A 19488-nucleotide genomic window follows, 5' to 3' on the forward strand; every position below is an offset into this window, starting at 1 on the left:
ATTTTATTTGAGTTACCGAATGGATAAAGTAATAAAAAAACGTCTGAAAGCTTCAGCTTAATCCTAAACGTGACACAAAATGGGAAGAAGGGAAAAACTCTTTCCAATGACTTGATCCTTAAGGTATTTGGTCTCTGCTGTGACATTTATGATGCAATTATCCACTTCGTTTCTTTACTTTTTAAACCATCGAAATTCTTTTGGCTCATTTACTTGATTTATGCTTTATTTAATATCTTGACTTTTTAATGGCCGCTACTGGGAATTGTCAGTGTAATTTTACTAGTTTATTAGTCTGTAGATTTACTTATTTAAGGAATAATTCACCCAAAACTGAAAGTTGTCTTCATTTACTCGCCCTCATGTTCTTTTAATCTTGTATTTGTTTCTATTGCCTTGAGCACGAGATATTTGAGGGGCTGTGTTTACTCCATAGACTGTAAAAAAAATATGGACGTAGTGTCCGTGGCGTCACCCATAGGATTCTGATAAGCCGTTCTGAAGCTTAAAGTAGAGATGAGCTGGGCGTTGCCATCTTGTGAGCAAGTCATCGCGTGTCACTCCCGGATAACAGAAAATGGGCAAAAAGGCGGGATGTGCGCGGAGCTGAGGTGACGCAATAACTATAGACGGCAGATAAATGGCTATCCACTTGTTACCACGCCCTTAATTATGCTGAACCTTAAGGCTTTATATAACGTAAACGAATGAGTTATAAAAAAATTCACCCCCCTCACAGTTGTCATGAAGATCAAAATTAGCCTTATAAGCCAAAACCACAATTTGTACCAGACTGTAAACATGTTTTTTTCTGCTTTAAAGTTGAGAATTTTAACATGAGGCTCAATGAGATTCTGCTCCTTCTGGAGCCTGTCCCTAGTGGCCAGTTAAGGAATTGCAGTTTACATTACTTCCGTATTGGCTTCAAGAGAGATCGCGGGAGGTTGCCGCTTGGTTTACTCTTAAAAGCACCATGAAAAATGTTCTTCTGTTGACATACGGTAGCTTAGACATCTTCGAGCATCTCTGTGAACCAGTTTAAACACTGTGGCAGCAAATTATGGCATAAGGGCTGTGCGATATTGAAGAGAAATGCGATATGCAATATCTTGTTAAATAACGCGATATGCGATACGATATTGCAATTAGTGTGTAAAATCTACTTAAATTATATTAAAAAAAAATTAAAAACTGAGAATTAAACCATTTGCGTTTTACATTTTTTCTGGGAAAAGAAAGCATCGCTACAACTTCTGAAAATGACCAGCAGTGTTTTAGCAAACATTTATGTCACAAATCGTTCACGTTTCAGTGTGTGTGTCAGACAGCGCGTGAGTGCAAGTTATTGTTTTTCGCAAATTATTGCATTTTATAACTCTTCTTAACATCAAGCAAGTCCCATAAGTAACAGTCGCGTGGCCAGTCTATTCTCTGCTATATGCGTCGATCTAAAACGAACACTTTTCACAGTGTTGAAGTAGCCTAATCAAATCATTCAGATATTGCGTGCTGTTGCGATATGTACATTTGCGATATTTCGATAATTTCGATATATTGCACAGCCCTAATTATGAGTTATATTGCCTCTGAAAGATGTATTGGAGGATAATAAACTTGCTAGATAATAGTAACAAGTCTGAACTCTAGGTTGATTTGTATGAGACCGCATGGGCACATCCGAACTTAAAGGTGTCATGAACTGGTTTAAAAAAAAAATGTTATACTGTTGTCTGAGGTCAACTAATGACGTTCGTGTAGTTTTTACATCCAAAAACATCATAACTAATCACTAATAGGCTTTTTTACACAGTGGTTTTGAGGCTCTCTCCTGATGGGGTTTGATGGGCGTGTCACTGGAGACTTGAAAGTAAACACCTACGGCTAGGATTGGAGGAGATTTGCATATTTAATGAGCTTCAGCTCCGCTGTCAGTTCACTTGAGGGATTGTTTTGAAAGCGGCACCGGAATGATTCTCTCACAGGTCGTAAACGTCTTTAATCAAACAAACTGGAACTTTATTAAAAATAAATGTAGTATCACACATTCCTAATATTATGATCTGAAGGAAGCTTATGCAGCGACTGTGTTCTTCCACAATATCTTGCTATCTTCTTCAGCATGTTTATTGCTGCTGGCCTGTGATGACCAAACAGCGATCCGATGAGTCGGTGGGCGGGGCTACGGAATTAGACGAGTCGGTGGGCGGGGCTACTGAATTAGACGAGTCGGTGGGCGGGGCTACTGAATTGACGAGTCTGTGGGCGGGGCTACTGAATTAGACAAGTCGGTGGGCGGGGCTACTGAATTAGACGAGTCGGTGGGCGGGGCTACTGAATTAGACGAGTCGGTGGGCGGGGCTACTGAATTAGATGAGTTGGCGGGCGGGGCTACTGAATTACACGTCCTTATTATTCTGTAGAGGCGTGTTTCGTCACTAGTTGACGTCAGGATGAAGCTCACGATCGTTTTCTGGGCCTGGTGTCTATAAAAGCTTTTCTTTGACTAACAAGGAAGTTTTCAGCTCTGAAATTTACAGGATAATCTTATATTACCATGACCTTATATCAAAATCTCAAGGGAAAGTTGTTTCCTCAATTCATCACCCCTTTAATCCATTATATTCGCAACCAGTATTAGACTTCGTTTAGGACTTAGTCAGTACATTGTGCATGTGCAGCCCTATTTTTCATATTTGGTTGACGTATTCCTTCAAATGGTGCTTGTGTGTGTTCAGCAGAGGGTGCGGAGCGGCTGGCGGCGATGCGTTCAGATTCTCTGGTGCCGGGAACACACACTCCGCCGATCCGCAGACGCAGCAAACTGGCCAGTCTGGGGCGACTCTTCAAGCCGTGGAAATGGAGGAAGAAAAAGAGCGACAAGTTCAAACAGACGTCTGCAGGTTCGTCACACGGACAACACAACTTCCTGTAGATGCACACACACTGTTTTCATTTATACACTTACCAGTCAAAAGTTTGGTATAATTCATTTTTGGTTAGACTTTATTTTAAGGTGTCATTGTTACAGTGTAATTATATATTTAAACGCCCACAATATGTAAGGTCCTGTCCACACGAACACGGGTATTTTCTGTATCCGGTTACTAAAACCGGAATTTTTTTGAAAACTCCGGCCAGGGTGAAGATTTTTAGAAACTCCGGTTACAGCGTTGTCGTGCAGATGGTGAAACCGGAGATTTCAGCTTTTTAAATTGAAGTGCGCGCCGTTCTTTCCTTTGTTTGATATCAGATTTTTCACATCTCCTTTTGATTTACGTGAGTCGATTCTATGCAGTGGACTCCACTAACAGCGCTTATCACACGTATATAGATACATGTTCAGTTATTTCTTTGCATTGCAGAACATATTCGCCAGAATGCAATAATACAAAATAGTAAAGCAAGTGTGTGAAGCTATTACAGTCCACTTCGGCCCTGCACCTGTATACAGTTACCTGTCATTGAGTCCAAAGCAAAGGAACTTGTAGGAAGTGTTTCACTGAGCCCATGGCATCCCTCAGTCAGTGCAATGTGCATCGGTGCAGTGAATGGGACCCATGTGGAAATCAGGCAGCCAATCATAGCGTAGTTTTGCGTTCTCATGTGGACAGAATTTTTTTTTAAACCGTGCTTGTGTGGACGCGATTGTTTTTTAAAACGGAGGAGGAAAAACTCAGGTAATAAAAATACCCGTGTACATGTGGACTAGGCCTAAGACTTTTGGAAAAACCACTAGACCAGTGTTATATATTTTGTGGACTTGTGTACATTATCCCAAATGTTTCCAAGAATCCAGAGAAATAAGCGATTTTAGCCAGTCATCTATCAGTGACATCATCATCCGCGCGTTCCCCTCCGGTATTATTGTGTAGTATCCATGGCAACACTATCGCCACTTTAATATCTGATGTGTTTTATTAGACACTGTTTGGATCATTGATGGACAGAAACTAATGATTGTTCTCCAGCTCAATATTGTTTAAATCTGGTGTTGTTGATTTACCGCACAGAGTACCATGTTTTACCGCCTAATATGATCTTGCTCACTGCAGTGTGAACAAGTGTCTCATAGTAGCGCAGAGTAGCATTATAACATCACTTTAACACACTCAGATGTGTGTGCTGTGATAAAACAGCGGCACGTTACCATACACACGCATGAGAGGAAAAATTTGAAGCGCCGACTATGACAGAATAAAAGCTTTGCGGAAAATCAAGGCATCATCAAGATACGCCTCTTTTTCAATAAGCGACATCTAGCGGTGAAAAATGACATTGTGGCTTTAAGTACTGAGTAATATTAGGGTTGAAGGTTAGTTGCATGTAATTATTCATCATTTACTGTTATTACTGTGGTAAGGACAGGTTAAATGTATCAAGAACACTGTAAATTAAATTGTTACCAATTTTTTTTTATGTTGAAAAAGTTGTCTCTTATGCTCACCAACCTGCATTTATTTTATTAAAAATACATTTCGCTGCTCAATGTTTTTGTGGAAACTGTGATGCCTTTTATTTCTCAGGATTCTTTGATGAATATAAAGTTCAAAAGAACAGCATTTATTTGAAACGGAAACTTTTGTGACATTATAAACATCTTTACTGTCACTTTTCATCGATTTAAAGCAGCACTGGGTAACTTTTGCTCTCGGGGTCCCCCTACAGTTGGGAAAAAATAATGTCCTCCACTACTGTCGTAAGATCTGTCATCCTACATCAGGGGATGCCATCGCGCGTGCATTTGTTGACATGACAGCCCTGATAGTCCTGAACTAGTGATGCGCGGGTCGTCTCATAACCCGCGGACCCCGTATGTCTATTTAATGGTCGCGGGTGCGCGGCGGGTTGTAAAAATATATCCAGTGGTGCGGCGCGGGCCAAATAACTTCATAAAAGCGTCCCGCGGGTCGGTGCAGCACTAACAGTTCCCCTGAACACTGCAGGAGGAGTTCACATGCAGGTGTTCTTCTGGCGGCGCGTGGGAAATGTCTTCATCCCAGGTACAGTCAGTGGCAGACGCTTCAGCATGTCATATGAATATCATTTCATGGGTTTTATTTTTTTCAAACGCCAAATAATCGCGATGCTCACGTTTACAAGCCAGCGTCATTATAGTAGTCTATTGGTTAGCGTTTTACAGAATCTATATGATACTTCAGTTCAATGTTTGAGTGGTCGGTAATCACCGTAACAAGCAGGACAGCATCGGTCGGGCACGCCTCCTTCAGCTCACGCCGACGAGCAAACGCTGGTCACATGTTGATTCTCGTCCTGCCTTTAATCCCATCACTCTCTCGTTTCCTCTTATTGCTTTCCTCCAACAAAACCTTTTCTTTCTCATTTGTCTCTGCTGCTTCGGACATGACTATATTATCCGACGAACAAAGTTGGGCTCGCACGTCCGAATGTAAGGAAGTGTGTGTGTTGGTGGAAGTGACGTATATGCCGTAAAGCAGTCGAATTTTGTAGTTCTTTTTGTTCTCGGGTTACTACCCGAAACCCGAAGTTTAAAAGTACGATTAAAAACGACACAGACCCCATCAGGCTATGGCAGACGTGTCATTCAACCTATTGTAAGTCGATTTATCATCACAAGAGTCTTAAAAAATATATTATGAAGGTTGAAAAGTTACCTAGTGCTGCTTTAATGCATTCTTGCTCAATCAAAGTGTCAACTGTATGTATCATGGTTTCCACAAAAATTGTAAATGTTTTTTTTTTAAGTTTGTTGATCATAATCTTCATCTGAGAGTGATTAGTGAAGGATCATGTGACACTAAAGACTGGAGTAATGATGATAAATTCAGCTTTGATCACAGGAATAAACACACTTTACTATATATTCACACAGAGAACAGATGATTCACACTGGAGGAATATTTCATCATTCTTACTGTATTTTTGATCAAATAAAGAGTATTGGCGAACAGAAGAGACTCTTTCAGAAACGCCTGTAAGACCTCAAACTCTTGAGCGGCAGTGTAAGTGTTTTTGTGAATGATTTGCAGTGCTGGAGAGGAAGATGTCGACACGTCAGAGCAGAGAAGAGCTCATCAAGAGAGGCGTGCTCAAGGAAGTGTATGAGAAAGGTAAGAACGGAATCATTCCTGCATCATACACACTCATAATGAATGTCATCGGCAGTGACGTCACGTTTATATGGAAGCCCGTTTCCGCCACTAAATAATTTTAAAAAAGGAGTAATTGCGACTTTTTATGTCAGATTTCTGACTTTATATCACGCAATTGTCAGTTTATATCTCAGAATTTTGACTTTATAACTGCAATTGTGAGAGAAAAAAAGTCAGAATTCTGAGAAGTCAGAGTTACTCTTTTTAATTTGGTATTTAGTGGCGGAAACAGGCTTTCGTGCATTTATGACACTTTAGAAGTTGCAGAGATTTTAAATGTGCTCTTCTGGAAATAAGCGAGTGTGAAGGTCTTTCTGTCTGTGAGTAGAGGAGGTCAGCGGTGACGTGTGTGTGAGTGACCTGGACAGACAGACGGTCCTCAGTCCGGTGTCAGAGTCTGCAGACAGCAGCGCCACGGCGGCAGGTGTGTGTGCTTCACTCCACATCTCAAGGGTTGATAAAAAAATAATGCATGAAGCTAGAATAAAGCAGAGGCTCTGTTCTTTCTTTTGATATATTGCATGTTCAGATATTCACTCAAGATATTCTATGGGCCATGAAACTTGTTAAAATGACAAACGCTGGCAGTGACTGGAAAGTTTCACATTCACTGAAGACATAACCGACTGTGTTTACGATGATAATCGACAAGACCGGCATTTAGACAATTTTGTGTGAATATTCGTGTGCTGTGAGATGCGTGGGCGCGCGTTCATATCTGCGGCATATATGTCGATGTTATAAATCTACGACAGGCTCATAACAATAAAATGGGCAGATCGTTTAATTGGTCGGGCTCTAAATATCCCAAAAGATTTCTTTAATAAAAATTGTTGTTCTTTTGCTCTGTCATTTCATCAGATTTTTGTGAGGGGAATAAACACTGATAATAATAATCATAAATGTGTGTTGATCATCAGCTCCTCATATGAGAATGATTAGTGAAGGATCATGTGACACTAAAGAATGGAGTAATGATGATAAATTCAGCTTTGATCACAGGAATAAAATACACTTTACTATATATTCACACAGAGAACAGATAATCTACACTGGAGGAATATTTCATCACTTTTTACTGTATTTTGTATCAAATAAATGTAGCCTTGATGAGTATAAAGACCAGTTCACACCAAGAATGATAACTAAAAAGATAACTATATTAATGTCCACACTAGTGGACGATATCGATCGGTTTATTATATTCATGCTGAAGTTTTGTCGTCTGCCACTTTAAATGCTCGAGCTCTTTAAAGCAGGATGAATTCTGATTGGCTGTCAATGTTTTTACTGTTCATCAGCTGGAAAAAAATATTCTGAAAGTGATTCCACTGATATTGTTTCTCTGCGCAGTCATCATAATAGTTGTGGTGTGAACTATTTATTTATAATTAGAATGATTTTTAGAACTATGTATTTATAAGAGATGTAATAGAGTAAATATATATATATATATATACTACTTAGTATTTTTGTCTTGTTTCTAGTCAAAATATCTTAAAATTCTTAAATTAAGAAACATTGTTCACTGGGGTGAACAAAGCAATCTTGTTTTCTGTTTGAATTAAGATTATTTTTCTCACCCCATTGGCAGATTATTTATCTTATTTTAAGCAAAAACTCTCTTCATTTGAGTTATTTCTTCCTCAAAACAAGACAATAATTTTTACTTGTCTAGTAAATGTTTCTTATTGTAAGAATTTTTAGATATTTTGACTAGAAACAAGACAAAAATACCAAGTAAGAAAAGCATGTTTTGTAGTGTAAAATTGTCCCGTTCTCGTCTAGTGTCGTTCTCAGAGTCGTCTGGAGAAACTGTGGCGAGTCTCTCAGATCTCGTCTCGAAGCCATCTCAAGCCCCGCCCCCTGTGAAGCCTGTGTCGTTGCCTGGCGACAGCGCTGACATCACTCACATGAGGCCGTCGTCACTGAAACAGCCTCCAGCCTTACCGCCGAAGCCATACAGCCGAATCCCCAACCATCTCACAGGTGAGATCTCACTCGCCTCGCTCAGGAAAACATCAGTCAGTCAATCATCTTTATTTATCTCGCGCTTTTACAATGTCGATTGTTTCAAAGCAGCTTCACAGTGTTAAACAGGACAATACTGCAACAAAAAATGTTTTTGGCTGTACAGTCGTTGTGGAGTAAACAGTGATGTTATCAGCTTATTTTAATTTATCATACAGCGACAATGTTGGCAGATCAGTGTTATAGTTTATAGAATTAAATAAGACCTAATTCATTATTTTTATTTGTATATCATAATTTTAGTGTCCGCAACTCTATAACTCTGTCTTCTTCTCTTCAGAGACGCTGGCCAGACTGTCCCCGCCTCTCCCTCCAAAAAAAGTGATGATATGTGAGCCAGCGCCGTCGTTTTCCCTCAAATGCCTGCCGTCCCAGGCCATGCATACACACACGCTCACACACACACACACGCTCACACACCCGCAGCAGTTCGCCACCCTGCCGCTGTCACTGCACCCGCCCAGCCGCATCATAGAGGAGCTCAACAAAACACTCGCGCTCACCATGCAGAGACTGGAGAGGTGAGGACACACACACACACACACACACACACACACACACACACACATACATGCACATTCACACGTACTCACACACATGCTCACACACACACACACGCACTCACTCACTCACACATGTACAGACACACATTCACAGATGTACTCGTTCACACACATGCACTCACTCACACATTTACACACACACAGACACACATTCACAGATGTACTCGTTCTCACACATGCTCACACACGTACTCACTTACACATGTACACACACACAGACACATTCACAGATGTACTCGTTCTCACACATGCTCACAAACGCACTCACTTACACATGTACACACACACACACAGACACATTCACAGATGTACTCGTTCACACACATGCTCACTCACTTACACATGTACACACACACACACACACACACAGACACATTCACAGATGTACTCGTTCACACACATGCTCACTCACTTACACATGTACACACACACACACACACACACAGACACACTCACAGATGTACTCGTTCACACACGTGCTCACGCACATTCACATACTTATATATATGCACTTACTCATGCACACACACACATATTCACACTAGGGTTTGCACAGACTAGTCGAATTTACACTTTACTAGTCGGCTCGCCACAAGACATGTTTGATTACCATCCGGATGGTAAAAATTGATCGGGAGAATGCACGCTTATTGTACACTTAAGTTAATCATCGCGCTAAACGAATGCGTGCTGGATTGCAACACACACACACACATAGCCGATCACGCAGATTGCGCGCGCCTCACACACTACCATTCATGTATTGTCAACACTGTTCTGTGATTTATCAATAAAGTATCTTAGAAACTGAAAAGTTCTAGCATATATTTCTTGATAACTAAAACTCACAGCTTCACTATTAGTAGAGAGACGCTGGGCGGTAGAATAAATTAACACGCAATCACTCACTAATGCATTCATATACAAATCTTTATTGTGCTACTTTATCTGTATCTTATTCAGAACGAGCAGAAATCTGTGAGAAATATAACGACCATAAGACAAAAGAACTGATTCATAAGCTGTTATGTAGGACCAATAACCGTATGAGCAGTGCTGTGTCATGTGCCGTAGCTGTCCTGAGCTCAAGAAGACCCGAGTTCGCGTCTCAGATCGAGCCTCAGGTTTATTTGTTCATTAATGACGTCAGCAGCGACTAGTCGACGTCGACTCGACTTTCATCACATAAATGTCACTTTTAAAAATCAGAAATTGTTCAACCCCTATTTCACACACACACACACACACACACACACACACACACACACACACACACACATGTTGGTCTATGTGGTTTACAGGGACTCTCCATAGGCGTAATGGTTTTTATACCGTACAAACCGTATTTTCTATCCCCTTACACTGCCCCTGCCCCTAAACCTACCCATCACAGGAAACATTCTGCATTTTTACTTTCTCAAAAAAACATCATTTAGTATGTTTTTAAGGCCATTTGAATTATGAGGACATTTGATATGTCCTCATAAACCACATTTATAGTGTAATACCAGTGTAATACCCATGTAGTTATACAAATTTGTGTCCTCATAAACCACATAAACAGGCACACACACACACACACACACACACACACACACACACACACACACACACACACACACACACACACACACACACACACACACACACACACACACACACACACACAGTCAAGTTATTTCATTGCTTTGAACAATTGATTGCGGTGCATTAATATTTTGCTCATTGTGCCCTCTTGTGGCCTCAGGAGTAAAGCAAAAATATTTCCCCCTCTAATTAAATTAGGCAGTGGTTATTCACACTAAGTGTTAATAATAGCAACTAGATTCTAAGTGAAAATAACACATTTTCTTAGCGATAGAGGATATTTACACTAAGTGCAAATAGCTGTAGATTCTATTTACTGCAACATAAATAGTAATTACATTATTTATACTTTTTGGCAGATACACACTATTTACACCTCAGTATTGTTACATTACCAGGATGCAGTAATAACATAATGTAAATTATTATGGATACCGTCTTAACGGAACTAAAAAGCCCTCCTTACACCGACCCCTAACCCTGCCCAATAAATGCTTTTATTATTATTAAATATTTCATTAGGCACTTTATTTCCACTTTTAGAAGATGTGTGATGAGAAAAGAGAGAAGAGCGAGCTCGGCAAAAGGCGGATTCAGAGCCGTGTTGATCGCAACACAACAGTGTTTCATTAGCCATACACTTACTGACTGCACCACTGAAGACGCTGAATGACTGGACATTTTTATTTGATTTAATCTGACTGGCATTGTTTGGTGTGAATAGACATGCCACTTAAATTATGGCTTTTAAATTGGATATATTTAATATTTAAGTATAACATTTGAATTTAGTTTTTCAGCCACAGCAGCTTCACACATTAGTGTTGATGTTGTGAAATTCATCAATTATGAAACATTCAATTTCAGCGATAAGCAGCTCTATAAAAGACAATACTGCAACATAATCAGTCATTAATATTTAGTTGGTTGCATGTGTTCATAATTTCTGTTGGACAGCTTGGCCAAAAATAATGCAAAATGAAACAATGTCACACAATTTGGCATGTTTCATTCAGATCAAACAATCGACTCCAAGCTCAACTATGTAATATGCTTACACAATCTGTAAATCATATTTTAATCAAGGGAGATAGTATATGTAAAAACTTTCAGTATTTTACATAATTATTCTCATAAATTACTGTATGAACTTTACGTCCCTGAAATACACACCTGACGTGTGTGTGTGTGTGTGTGTGTGTAGTTCTGTACTGCAGGCGGTGCCATCTGTCCTGATGGAGACGGAAGAGGAGAAGGAGAACAGAGATTCAATGCACCAAACTCCGGCCAACACACACCCGCTCATCACACACACCTTCAGCACGCACGAGGAAGAGGACGAGGAAGAGGAGGATGACGACGACTCGCTGTTTACAAGTACAAGATCTGGCAGAAAATACAGCATGTGATGTGTGTGTGTGTTTATGTGAACTAAAGCTGTGTGTGTGTGTGTGTGCAGGTACACTGGCTTTAAGGATCTTGCGGAAAGATTCTCTGGCGATCAAGCTGAGCAATCGCCCGTCGAAGAGGGAACTGGAGGATAAAAACATCCTGCCCATGATGAGCGACCAGGAGCGACTGGAGTCCAGACAGCAGATCGGCACCAAACTGACCCGGTGAGCAACACGCACGCACACACACGCGGGCGCTTATAGTTAATTCAACCTATAAAACCAAAAATAAATTATATTTTTTAAAAATGGCTTATTTTATTTCAGCTAGTTGCAAAGATATCATTTTCTCATGACTGAATCAAAATAAATAAAAACTATATTGACATAATTTTTTTTTAAAGTATAAGAAGCAAAATTACTAAAACTTCAATGAAAATAAATAATGAAAACAGAAAATAAATTAAAAGTAATAAAATCTACATTGACATTAAAAAAATGTATAAACATGTTAAAAGAACATCAAAATTACTAAAACTTTAATGAAAATTAAAATGAAAAATATTTAAAAAAAAATGGAATAAAAATGATTTAAAATCTTTTTTTAAAAAGTTTAAAAATGATTAAAATCTACTTAGACATATCTACTTAGATAAAACGCTACAAAATTATTAACTTTAACTAAAATTAAAATGAACATGGAAAAGATAGAACTTAAAAGCAAACTAAAAGAAATAAAACTATTAAAAATCTGCATAGTATAAAAATGACAAAACACTTTTGATTCACGCTTCCGTTCTAAAACTAAAGGCGACCGCTGACGAGCTGTTCTGTGGCGGCTCCTCGACTTCCTCTTAATATTAGATCTTCTCCCTCTGTTGCCACTGTTAAATCATCTTTAAAAACTCATTTGTATTCTTTATGTTTTGACTGATTGTGTGTGTGTGTTTTCTCAATGGTTTAGATCAAATATGTAATTCTGTTTAGTATTTTCTGTATTTTTCTGTACAGCACTTTGGTTACAACCTCTGTTGTTTTAAAATGTGCTTTATTAATCAATAAACGAAACAAAATTACTAGAACTTTAAAAGAAAATTTAAATAAACATGGAAAATATAAACTTTAAAAAGATCAATTAAATAAAAATGTATAAAATCCACAACAAAATGACTAAACTTTTTAAAAAGTATAAAATCACACAAAAAATTTAATAAAATCTACATAAGAATAATACAGGCATTGAGTAGTGTTTGATTGACACAATCACAGCCAATCAAATCAGAGCATGTCTGATTATAATATGCAGGTTTTGGACCAATGAGATTCCAATGTGGGCGGAGTTACACTGCCCTTAAAGTGGACAGAAATGCACTGTTTTGAGTGCTTTGGTATTGATTAACTTGTAAAGGATCCCTTGCCGCTTTCTTGTCAGCTTGAGTTTGTGATTTGTAACAAATGAAGCTTGTGTGTGATCTGTGTGCAGTCGCCTCAGCCAGAGACCGTCAGCGGAGGAGCTGGAGCAGAGGAACATCCTCAAACGTAAGACAGCCTGTCACTCAAACATCAGCAGCCAATGAGCTCCAGTGTCTGACCTCTTTCTCTCCTTCAGCTCGCAACGAGCAGGAGGAGCTGGAGGAGAAGCGCGAGCTGAAGAAGAGACTCTCCAGGAAGGTGAGAGGACCAGAGAGCCTTACTAACCTGACGTGCAGGGTTGCCAGGTCCCAGAAATATTTCTAGCCCAATGACAACTCAAAACCCGCCCAAATGGAATGAAAACTAGCCCGATTTTCCAGTGTCTACTCAGATTAGACAACCACTGGATATCCACAAAGGGCCTACAAATAAACTATATACAGTCTTGTTCAAAATAATAGCAGTACAATGTGACTAACCAGAATAATCAAGGTTTTTAGTATATTTTTTATTGCTACATGGCAAACAAGTTACCAGTAGGTTCAGTAGATTGTCAGAAAACAAACAAGACCCAGCATTCATGATATGCACGCTCTTAAGGCTGTGCAATTGGGCAATTAGTTGAATTAGTTGAAAGGGGTGTGTTCAAAAAAATAGCAGTGTGGCATTCAATCACTGAGGTCATCAATTTTGTGAAGAAACAGGTGTGAATCAGGTGGCCCCTATTTAAGGATGAAGCCAACACTTGTTGAACATGCATTTGAAAGCTGAGGAAAATGGGTCGTTCAAGACATTGTTCAGAAGAACAGCGTACTTTGATTAAAAAGTTGATTAGAGAGGGGAAAACCTATAAAGAGGTGCAAAAAATGATAGGCTGTTCAGCTAAAATGATCTCCAATGCCTTAAAATGGAGAGCAAAACCAGAGAGACGTGGAAGAAAACGGAAGACAACCATCAAAATGGATAGAAGAATAACCAGAACAGGGTATCCGCGGGGTCTTGAAAAGTCTTAAAAGGTGATAAATCAATTTTGGGAAAATTAAGACCCTTATAAAGTATTAAAAAGTCTTATCACGGCTTTATAAAGTCTTAAATTTTGAAAGTATTTTGTTCAAGCTTTGTCAAGAGTTTGACTCCAAAAAGTATTTATGAATATATTTATTTTCATCCCCATAAGTATTAAAAAACAACGGGGCGCTCAGTCTGAGATCGGCTCGGAGCGCGCGCGCCAGGGATGGACATTAGCGCCGCCACCAGCCAGACGCGGCTGATTTTGAGTTGTGGCGGGTAAACTCGCTTCACCTACCGAGCTGTTTCACCTCTTTGTAAACTTTGTTCAATGCATGCGAGTGGTGCCGTATGTGCGCATATGACCAGTCATTTTCTCTGTCATCACTTGCGTGAAGACGTGCTGTGAGACTCGCGCGCGCGCTGAGAGAAGATCTGAGGCTGTGCATCATCCGAGAGCGCGCACTCGTCCCACAGCGCGCAAACATTGAGTTCTCTTTCAAGTCTTGCGCTTAAAACGGACAAACTCGCACAAGAAGTATGTCAACATGTCCATCTTGAGTATCCTAGCAGACATAGTCTGTATATACCTTAAGTGAACTGTATAGTGTGCACAGTCGAGAAAGACGAGCATATCCCTGCCTCTGGTCTTAAAGGCGCAGTAGCCTTTACTGCTGCCTGAGGGATGTCCTTATATTTAGTTTCACATTAAACAATGCTCTTGATTGAATAGCTTTTGTAAGTTTAATAAGGATTAATCTTTCATTTAAACAGTTAAAAATGCAGTTATTTTACATTTGATTACTTTATTCAATTTCTGCAGGCCAGTAGGCATGTACATTATTATTTAATGAACACATGAGTGAGGTAGAGTTAAACATTTTAGTTTGAATTTTATTTTTCGGTTTTCGGCTTTGGTTTCTTTTTTTTTTGGTTTCGGCCAAGAATTTTGATTTCGGTGCGTCCATACTGACAATGTTCTGCTCGGTATGTTGTCAACGAATGCCAGAACGAAAAGTTTCATTGTTGGGACTAAAAACCATAAAACTGGAAGCCATAAAAGACCACAAATCATTTTGAAAATGTCAAAATGAAATTTCAAAATTTCATTGAGACTTCAGATTAAATAAACTGCTTAAGTATTGTAGAGCTTGTAGTATTAATTTTCACATGCAGTTACACATTGTCGGTTAAAAACAAAAAAGTGGCTGGTAAAAGCATTGATTGGTAGAATTTGATAAAAGTTCATTTCCATCCCTGGCGAGCGCTGTCTACAGGTGACGTCATATATTTTGCGAAATGCGCAGTTAGGTGATGTGTCGCCCTCCATACGTTGCGAAACAGATATGCAATATAAACGATACAAAATTGGCCTACGATGGAGATTTTAAGTCTACATTCGACTACAACTGTTTATTAAAGGTTTGTTGCCGATTAGAAAGTGCAATGATGTCTTAAAATATTTTGAGAAGGTCTTTAAAAAGTCTTAAAAAGGTCTTGAAATTAACTTCAGGATTCCTGCATATACCCTGCAGAATGGCAAAGGCTCAGCCAATGATCACCTCCAGGATGATCAAAGACAGTCTGGAGTTACCTGTAAGTACTGTGACAGTTAGAAGACGTCTGTGTGAAGCTAATCTATTTTCAAGAATCCCCCGCAAAGTCCCTCTGTTAAAAAAAAGGCATGTGCAGAAGAGGTTACAATTTGCCAAAGAACACATCAACTGGCCTAAAGAGAAATGGAGGAACATTTTGTGGACTGATGAGAGTGAAATTGTTCTTTTTGGGTCCAAGGGCCACAGGCAGTTTGTGAGACGACCCCCAAACTCTGAATTCAAGCCACAGTACACAGTGAAGACAGTGAAGCATGGAGGTGCAAGCATCATGATATGGGCATGTTTCTCCTACTATGGTGTTGGGCCTATTTATCGCATACCAGGGATCATGGATCAGTTTGCATATGTTAAAATACTTGAAGAGGTCATGTTGCCCTATGCTGAAGAGGACATGCCCTTGAAACGGTTGTTTCAACAAGACAATGACCCAAAACACACTAGTAAACGGGCAAAGTCTTGGTTCCAAACCAACAAAATTAATGTTATGGAGTGACCAGCCCAATCTCCAGACCTTAATCCAATTGAGAACTTGTGGGGTGATATCAAAAATGCTGTTTCTGAAGCAAAACCAAGAAATGTGAATGAATTGTGGAATGTTGTTAAAGAATCATGGAGTGGAATAACAGCTGAGAGGTGCCACAAGTTGGTTGACTCCATGCCACACAGATGTCAAGCAGTTTTAAAAAACTGTGGTCATACAACTAAATATTAGTTTAGTGATTCACAGGATTGCTAAATCCCAGAAAAAAAAATGTTTGTACAAAATAGTTTTGAGTTTGTACAGTCAAAGGTAGACACTGCTATTTTTTTGAACACACCCCTTTCAACTTATTGCCCAATTGCACAGCCTTAAGAGCGTGCATATCATGAATGCTGGGTCTTGTTTGTTTTCTGACAATCTACTGAACCTACTGGTAACTTGTTTGCCACGTAGCAATAAAAAATATACTAAAAACCTTGATTATTCTGGTTAGTCACATTGTACTGCTATTATTTTGAACAAGACTGTATATATACATACACACTATCAGTCAGAAGTTTGGAAACTTTTGGTTTTGAAAACTGATTGTTTTTAAAGAAGTCTCTTCTGCTCGCCAAGGCTGCATTTATTTGATAAAAAATACAGCTAAACAGTATTATTGTGAAATATTTTTCTATTTTAATAGGCTATATTTTAGAATACAATTTATTTGTGATTCAAAGCTGAATTTTTCAGCTGAATTATTCCAGTCTTCAGTGTCACATGATCCTTCAGAAATCATTGTAATATGATTTGTTCCTGAATAATTATTTATGATTATGATCAATATTGAAAACAGTTGTTTTTTCATGATTATTTAATCAATAGAAAGTTAAAAAAACAGCATTTATCTGAAATATAAAGCTTTTGCAACTTTATAAATGTCTATACCGTCACTTCATTTTTAAGGCATCCCTGCTGAATAAATGTATTCCTTTCTTTGTTTACCCACTATTTATTATCATATGATTATTTGCTACTCAACAAACATATATTATAATGATTTCTGAAGGATCATGTGACACTGAAGACTGGAGTAATGATGCTGAAAACAGCTTTATATCAGAGGATAAATTATATTCAAATAGAAAACAGTTACTTTACATTTTAATAATGTTTCAAAATATTACAGTCCACATTACTTTTTTATTTTTAATAACATAAATGCAGCTTTGGTGAGTAGAAGATTCTTATTTAAAAAACAATCAAAATAGTTTCCAAAATTGTGTCTGCACTAACTAATCTCAGGGTTGTCTTGTTTTAGACATTATGCTCTCTTCCCCACCCATCTCATGAATAGATTTCAGCAGTACAGAGAAAGCATCCGTGGTGGTGATGGTTTTTCTCCATTTAGTTAGCTGACATTTTATAGTGCTGCTTGTTCATCCACGGACAACCGAACCGGTGCTTCAACCACCAAAGGCATTACTCATGTGACGTGATGATGCTTGATTTGTGATGTAACGTCAAATGCTCAAGTGACTTGTCTACTCACGTGCAGCGGTTGTTGCCAAGTGAATTCGTTCCCGGGGATCAATACCCAGTAATAAACCGTTACATTTTAATTTTTCTGTTCCTATTTTATATTATTTTGCGGCCACGGTACTTTATAATTGTAGCCCAAAAAAATGCAACCCGCGGCTCCGTAATTTTTCCCGCGACTCCTTTTTTAAAATAGCCCAATTGTGCGGGAAAACCGCCACGCTGGCAACTATGCTGACGTGGGCATACTCAGCTCTAGTCAGAATATGAGTCTGATGCTCCATTGGGCTGTGATTATGGGGCGTGTTTCAACCCAACCCGGAAAGACCTCAATTGGATAGACCGACAACCAATCAGAGCAGCGGAGCGATGCATAACGTTAGTTGTCAAATGTCAAGAGTTTTCCCGCCGGTTTAAGCGACCTCAATTATGGGATATATAGACCCAGGAATGCCAACTTTTGCAGCAACCTTGCCAAAATAACACACTTTACCCCCAAACGCCATTTTATTCCAGTCAGTTACTGTTGATCATCTGTCCATCATCGGCTAAAGCCCGCCCTGATGATCTCATTGGTCAGTTTCTGTTGATCATCTGTCCATCATCGGCTAAAGCCCGCCCTGATGATCTCATTGGTCAGTTTCTGTTGATCATCTGTCCATCATCGGCTAAAGCCCGCCCTGATGATCTCATTGGTCAGTTTCTGTTGATCATCTGTCCATCATCGGCTGAAGCCCGCCCTGATGATCTCATTGGTCAGTTTCTGTTGATCATCTGTCCATCATCGGCTAAAGCCCGCCCTGATGATCTCATTGGTCAGTTTCTGTTGATCATCTGTCCGTCATCGGCTAAAGCCCGGCCTGATGATCTCATTGGTCAGTTTCTGTTGATCATCTGTCCGTCATCGGCTAAAGCCCGCCCTGATGATCTCATTGGTCAGTTTCTGTTGATCATCTGTCCGTCATCGGCTAAAGCCCGCCCTGATGATCTCATTGGTCAGTTTCTGTTGATCATCTGTCCGTCATCGGCTAAAGCCCGCCCTGATGATCTCATTGGTCAGTTTCTGTTGATCATCTGTCCGTCATCGGCTAAAGAACTGGTCAGTTTCTTTTCAGGCATAATTACTCCTCTATGGATCTAGTCAAGACCGAACCCGAGCTCAGAAGTTGTGGGCGGGGCTGAGTTCGGCTGGCATCTAGGCTGGAGCCTTTTGGCTGTTCCTATAGCAACGAGCTATTCTAGGTCACGGACTCGCACCGCGGATTAGTTGCGCAACATCTCTAGGTGTTTCTCTGTGCTTTGCTTTCATTTCATGTCCTCTGCGCTCTCTGTGTTCAGCTGAGTCAGAGACCCACCGTTGAGGAGCTCAGAGAGGCCAAAATTCTCATCCGCTTCAGCGATTACGTGGAAGTGGCCGAAGCTCAGGATTACGACCGGCGAGCGGACAAACCCTGGACGAGACTCACCGCTGCTGATAAGGTTTGGCCGCTTCACTGATGAACCGTTAGTCTCACACACACACACACACAGAGCCGCTTCACTGACTGAGGCTTTGTGTCCCTCACAGGCTGCCATACGCAAAGAGCTCAATGAGTTCAAAAGCACAGAGATGGAGGTGCATGAGTCGAGTCGACATCTAACCAGGTGAACACACACACATAAACAAACACTCACACATGCACACACACTCACTTCTTCACTCACACACTTAATCTCTAACATTATTATAAATATAGCTTAACTCTA

At 39.7% G+C, this 19488-nt stretch overlaps 1 protein-coding gene across 6 annotated transcripts in view; it reads left to right on the top strand.

Moving 5' to 3' along the window:
• The window catches only part of phactr1 (phosphatase and actin regulator 1), a 45816-nt gene that overhangs the window by 21265 nt on the left and 5063 nt on the right, over positions 1-19488 (top strand). For 3 of the 6 annotated variants that reach the window (XM_067418290.1, XM_067418287.1, XM_067418285.1), the window contains exons 2-12: positions 2739-2900; positions 6009-6089; positions 6460-6555; positions 7920-8120; positions 8443-8683; positions 11517-11689; positions 11772-11928; positions 13187-13242; positions 13313-13374; positions 19081-19221; positions 19310-19386. In XM_067418290.1, coding sequence (XP_067274391.1) covers positions 2762-2900; positions 6009-6089; positions 6460-6555; positions 7920-8120; positions 8443-8683; positions 11517-11689; positions 11772-11928; positions 13187-13242; positions 13313-13374; positions 19081-19221; positions 19310-19386 — 1424 coding nt within the window. In that variant the 5' untranslated portion in view covers positions 2739-2761. Of the gene's footprint in view, positions 1-2735; positions 2901-6008; positions 6090-6459; positions 6556-7919; positions 8121-8442; positions 8684-11516; positions 11690-11771; positions 11929-13186; positions 13243-13312; positions 13375-19080; positions 19222-19309; positions 19387-19488 lie in introns of all 6 variants that reach the window. The other 3 variants (XM_067418286.1, XM_067418284.1, XM_067418289.1) reach the window with 1 other exon arrangement.

Source organism: Pseudorasbora parva, chromosome 15 (genome assembly GCF_024679245.1).
Source record: "Pseudorasbora parva isolate DD20220531a chromosome 15, ASM2467924v1, whole genome shotgun sequence".
Classification (NCBI taxonomy): Eukaryota; Metazoa; Chordata; class Actinopteri; order Cypriniformes; family Gobionidae; genus Pseudorasbora; species Pseudorasbora parva.